The 5,299-nt window shown below is 29.6% G+C and overlaps 1 protein-coding gene across 1 annotated transcript; it reads right to left on the bottom strand.

The window, feature by feature from the left end:
* Window positions 1-1,154: 1,154 nt before the first annotated feature.
* Window positions 1,155-3,371, bottom strand: LOC112018424 (exopolygalacturonase). Its single transcript, XM_024050949.2, has 4 exons — window positions 3,224-3,371; window positions 2,701-3,009; window positions 1,511-2,026; window positions 1,155-1,391 (listed from the first exon to the last, which is right to left on the bottom strand). The coding sequence occupies exons 1-4, from the start codon at window positions 3,341-3,343 to the stop codon at window positions 1,155-1,157; spliced, it is 1,182 nt and encodes a 393-aa protein (XP_023906717.1). The 5' UTR covers window positions 3,344-3,371.
* Between the last annotated feature and the right edge of the window lie 1,928 nt (window positions 3,372-5,299).

Below are 5,299 nucleotides of genomic sequence, written 5' to 3' on the forward strand. Positions count from 1 at the left end.
TTCATAAGTCTATCCTTGAATATTCTTATTGTTAGAATAGGATTTTATAATCACTCTTGCAAAATGTGATCATCTTGTTAAATATTACTTTTGCCATAGCCTTTGGGGTATGCGATGTTTTTGAGTTTTTCTATCAAAGTTATTATTTTCTAGACTAAATTGTTCGAACAATATATGAATATAATCAACCAAAGAGAGTTTTATTAATAAAACTTATTTCTAAATCTTCCAATTGGATAGTTTATGTATACTTACCCAATTGTGTACTAAATTGGATTGGTAGTAAATGCTTAACAATATTGGTTGACAAACCCTAACGCCCTAGTGATTTTCATTATTGAAATTTACCGAACTTTCTTTGACCAAATTTCAATCATGTTTTTCTATATATTATTGATGTTTTTAACGTGTTCTTATTTTCCTTTTCTCATTGGAATGACAACCTTAGCTAGACTACAATTTCTGTTACAAAATTGAAAGACATCACAAATCATTTGTTAGAATTTGCCGATTAATCATCCTAAATTTATTCATTTTAGAAAGAAAACTAAGTTAATTAAAATATTTACGCACTCAGTTTGTATTTCCTACCATAATTTTTGTTATAGAGATCTAATCACTTTTGTTAATATTTGTTTCTTTTTTTTTTTTACATAAAAGTGATTTCAATTAAGTTGTAATAGAAATTTATATTAAAAACAAACAATATTTATAGAAAAAAATTTGAATATATATGGAATTCGTTTTAAGAGCTTTACATCTTACCGTCCTGGAGAAGTTTGAGAACATGTTAACTTGGACCAAGAAAATATGCATGCTAATGAGTTGAATCTTAACATATCATGAACACAAGCATTTATTTGCGAAGAATAAAAAGAAAAGGCTAAACTTATTAAGAAAGATCTCAATTGCAATAACAAAACAAACACTATCTACAACAACACTACAGATTATAACAAATTTCAGCAAAAGGGTAAACTTAAACAACTCAAAAAATAACTAAGCGAAATTCCCCAATTTCATTTAAACGAAGAAAAAGGGAACATGCTAGACACAAGTAAATGGGATTTTATTTAAAATAGAACCCCTATAACCTATCTGCAAATAGTATTTCTTCATTCTTCATTAGTTACAATAGCTTGGGAGGCATTTCATTAAAGTTTGTTGGTACAAGCAGGAGGGTTCTGCTTGCCCGAAACCGCGGGCTTGACGTTAGCACAAGAGGAAGTAGTAGATCCTCCACCTCCGTTGTATGCAAGATCAATGTCAGAAAGCACCACTTGTTGACACGGTACACTCTTACTACAAATAAGCTTCACAGCTTCCTTTGTTGAAGAAGTGCCTCTAATTTTCTTAAAGCTAACATTGCTGATTTTTACTTTAGAGGGAGACTGAAACAAAACAAACAAACAAAGAAATTGATATTAGTATTTGTAATTTGTTTTACTTTTTTTTTTTTTGTGCCTTTAACATCAAAATTTGTGTATATATTTGTGATGTTTATAATAACCTTGTTTGAGCATTGACTGTTTGGGCAGTAGTTTTGATCAATGATGATAGGATTGGCAACATTTTTCATGACAATATCCTCGAAATGTATATCAGAAGCAACTCCAGAATGGGCAGAAGGCCATGTTTTTATTCTAACACCATTTTTTGTATTACTAATTGTAGCACCAGAAACTCTGATTCCAGAAACAGGTTGTTCATTCTCATTCTTTCCAAGACTTCCAATGCTGATACCATGGCCAGGTCCACAAGTTACTTGGTTAGCAGAAACATCTTGGTTTCCATCACTAATGGAGATGCAATCATCACCTGTTCCAATATTGGCATTGGTAATGGTGATCTGAGATGAATGTCCCACGTGGATTCCATCGGTATTGGGGCTATCTGCGGGTGCAGTTATGGTAACACTTTGGAATTGCAACTTCTTGCATTCGAAAAGGTTGATGTGGAAAAATTTGCTGTTCCTCGATGTAATGTCTTGGACTATTGAATTTGTGACGTAGTCGAACCTTATATTCTGTCCATGTTTCAGAGTTAGATAAGTTAAAACACTAAATATGAGCACTCAAGTTTCATTTAAGCATTCACTCAAAAAAAGTTTTCATTTAAAAACCTTTTAATTAGTAAAATGCTAACGATTCTTTTAATTATATAAAAATAAATAAAAATTTGTTTGGAAATAAATGTGATCATTAAAACAACATAAAAAAATAAGAAAAATGGTAAAGTTATAGAAAATATTATTACATAAAATATTACAAGCGAATTTGTCTATGAACGTGGTTGGTACTACTTCAATAATATTATATTACATAAAAAATTCTTCATGGACCACAAGCATTTTTAAAAGATGACATTTGCAATTGTGATTAGTGAACTATCACTTTCAAATTTAACCATTGCTTTTTCTCTATCACTTATAGTCGCACAGGTTAGTGTTGTGGCAGAAAAGTTGTGTCCATACTCCATAAACTTTTTCATATTTATTTTTTAAAATTAATTCTTTTTTGAGTTGTGACACATCACTATACAAAACTTATGTGAAAATTATTTGTAAAACATCATTTAACATATAAATGTTTGAATTATTTTTTCGTAATGGGCAAAGGGTGTAAAGTTGTAGTGTCTATGTATGTCTACGTAGAAAATGATGCAAATGTAAATGCTAATTAATTAAGATTGAAATCTTACAACAGGAAGTGCGTTGCAGCTTTTTTCCTTGTTACAATTATTTTTTTCCCATGCTAGTTGTCCTTTGCCATCAAAAACTCCACCACCTGACACAGTGAGACCGTCGATATTTTTAAAAATGACCCAACCATCTTTACCGTTGAAGGAGGCAACATCTGATGGGGCCTGTAGGGTTCCCTGAAGGTTAAACTCAATAGCACCTTTGCATGGACCCAACAAAGTCACTAAACCTAGTTTGTATGCCCCGGCTGAAATCACAACTTTACTTCTTGCTACTGCGCATGCAGCTTTCCAAGCTTTTGTCAAAGCCTAAATACAATATGAGAATTCAAAATTAGTATATAACAATCATTTTGCATGTTAATGTTTTATCATCTAGTTATGACATTGATCAGTTTCTAATGTAAACAAAGTTGAACCTAAGTTCTCTTATTCAAAGTTAAAAGTATTTATCAGTTAAGTTAACTGGAACACACGCTTCATGTTAAATAAGTATAGTTGATTGCACTGTAAATATTTATACCTGGGTGATATCGGCATTAGGCTTTGCTCCATATGATTTAACATCAAAGACCTGCTCGGCATTGGTGGATGCCAACACCAATAGCAAGGAAATTGTTGCAATGCTTAAATTCTTTCCCATCTTACTATCCTTTATTTCCTTTCTATTGCCAATTTGTTGTACGAAATGATGGCTGCCCCATTTGGTTTGAAGCTATTTATACTTCAATACCTGAGCTCAACTCCTTTGAAACTACCCCGCTAATATTAACTAATTTTGTGCATGGTCGCTAAGAACTCTCCTGTATATACTTCAACTTGTGTACTATTATTAGTTTTTGAGCTTCCTCCTCCACTAACTAGTTATTGTTTGTTATTATATAAGATAAGATTATTTTACTTTCATATAGCATCCTAGCTTCTTAGCTTTAAATGGAAAGTTGTTAGCCACTTGAAATTTGTTCATTTTATCTTGTAAACAAAGTGAATACTTCTCGTTAGTAAGGGAGAAAAAGTCTAGTAAAATCATCATCTATCAAAATTTTCCAAATTTAGTTTGGGAAGCATGCTCATCTATGGTTTAGAATAGCAAATAATGAAAATACTATATTGGGGAGGCTAAACACACCTTTTTAGTTATTATCTTTATTTATTGTTATTACTGTAATTACTTAGGAGATCTTTGTCATTTTTTAAATACTAATCTGTAACCCATGAAATATGTTGAAAATTTTAACATAATTTGTTTTTTTTTTTTTTTTTCTAAATAAAAATTTTGATAATTAAGATAACTAATGAGCATTCACTGTAATTGCATTTGTATATGAAATTATACATTCTAGTACTATGCATTTATTATGACTAGTAAGTTTCCAATGCGATGCACAGATAATGTTATAATGTTTTATGTAAATTTGTTTTTAGAAAATATTATACATATATTATAGCATATTTATTATAAAACTTTGTTAGTAATGAGTTCATCATAAAAAGTAACAATTATAAATTGCACACATATATCTATTATAATTATTTTGTTCAAGTAATGAGCAATAATGAAAACAACTTGGAGTAATATTGTATAATAAAAGTTGATAAAAGCATATTAGTTCATTCTATATTATTAATTTTTATTATGTGATGTAATAAAAAGCTTCATTATGATTTTTTTTTTCTTCAATGCTTTGTTATTGTGGTATGGTGACGCTTGTTGTCATTATCAGTTTTTCCATCTTCAACATTTGAAATTTAGTCCGTCCATATTTGTTCAATTTTTGAGTTTTCATCATTTTTTCCTTTTGTTGCATCATTTGTGTTAATTACTAATGAATTAGCACCGAGAGATTCTTGATTAGATCTTGCAAAGTTTGGACTTTGTCGCTAAGATTTTTCATAGGTATTTGCATTTATATTAAATTTCAATGATGTGACAGTTTTTTGTAAATTTTTTATTTTTGTTAATTTTGGAATAGTGCAGCAAAAAGAATTAACATAGCATGTTGAATTGTGTTTATTTTTTTCTTCCATACTTTTTTATCATTTGAAGGCACATCAAAAATCTAAGCTACTATATAATTTTTGAAACCATCTTTTAGATTGAATTCATTCAAATGAAGTAGAGAAATCCATTTTTTCCCTAATTTTTTTTCCAAATAACGTGAGATTCCTTCTCCAATATCAATATTTTTACAATAATTTAAATAAGTTGTACCTTAGTTTATTTTTCAGAAAGATCTCGATCTTGTAGATTTATTTAGGATTTTCTCGGCATCTCGATGAAATATTATAAACTTTGTTTTGTTAGTTGCATTAAAAACTTCAATTTGAATCATATATCTAAAGTAGTTTGCAATTGTATATATATAGTAGTTATAGTGAGATAAATATATTATAAATATTCAGAGAGTATGTAGTTAATATGAGTGCCTCTAACTTTGGGATGGAAAGATTTATTTTTGTTTTACATTTTGCACACCAAAATGATCTTGTTTGTAATTTGACATTCCTTTCACAAAGTACGCACAAAATGTAATACCAACCCATTGTTGTATCAGTGTTACTTATCATTGCAATACCCAGCAATTTACATCTTGCAATG

This window comes from Quercus suber, unplaced genomic scaffold, assembly GCF_002906115.3.
Source record: "Quercus suber isolate HL8 unplaced genomic scaffold, Cork oak 2.0 scaffold_594, whole genome shotgun sequence".
Classification (NCBI taxonomy): domain Eukaryota; kingdom Viridiplantae; phylum Streptophyta; class Magnoliopsida; order Fagales; family Fagaceae; genus Quercus; species Quercus suber.

Excerpts from the sequence above, each read along its gene's own strand:
- LOC112018424 (XM_024050949.2), bottom strand. The coding sequence starts at position 3,343 with ATGGGAAAGAATTTAAGCATTGCAACAATTTCCTTGCTATTGGTGTTG. Across the intron at positions 2,027-2,700 it reads GCTGCAACGCACTTCCTGTT|AATATAAGGTTCGACTACGT; the intron begins GTAAGATTTCAA and ends AAACATGGACAG. Across the intron at positions 1,392-1,510 it reads ACAGTCAATGCTCAAACAAG|TCTCCCTCTAAAGTAAAAAT; the intron begins GTTATTATAAAC and ends GTTTTGTTTCAG.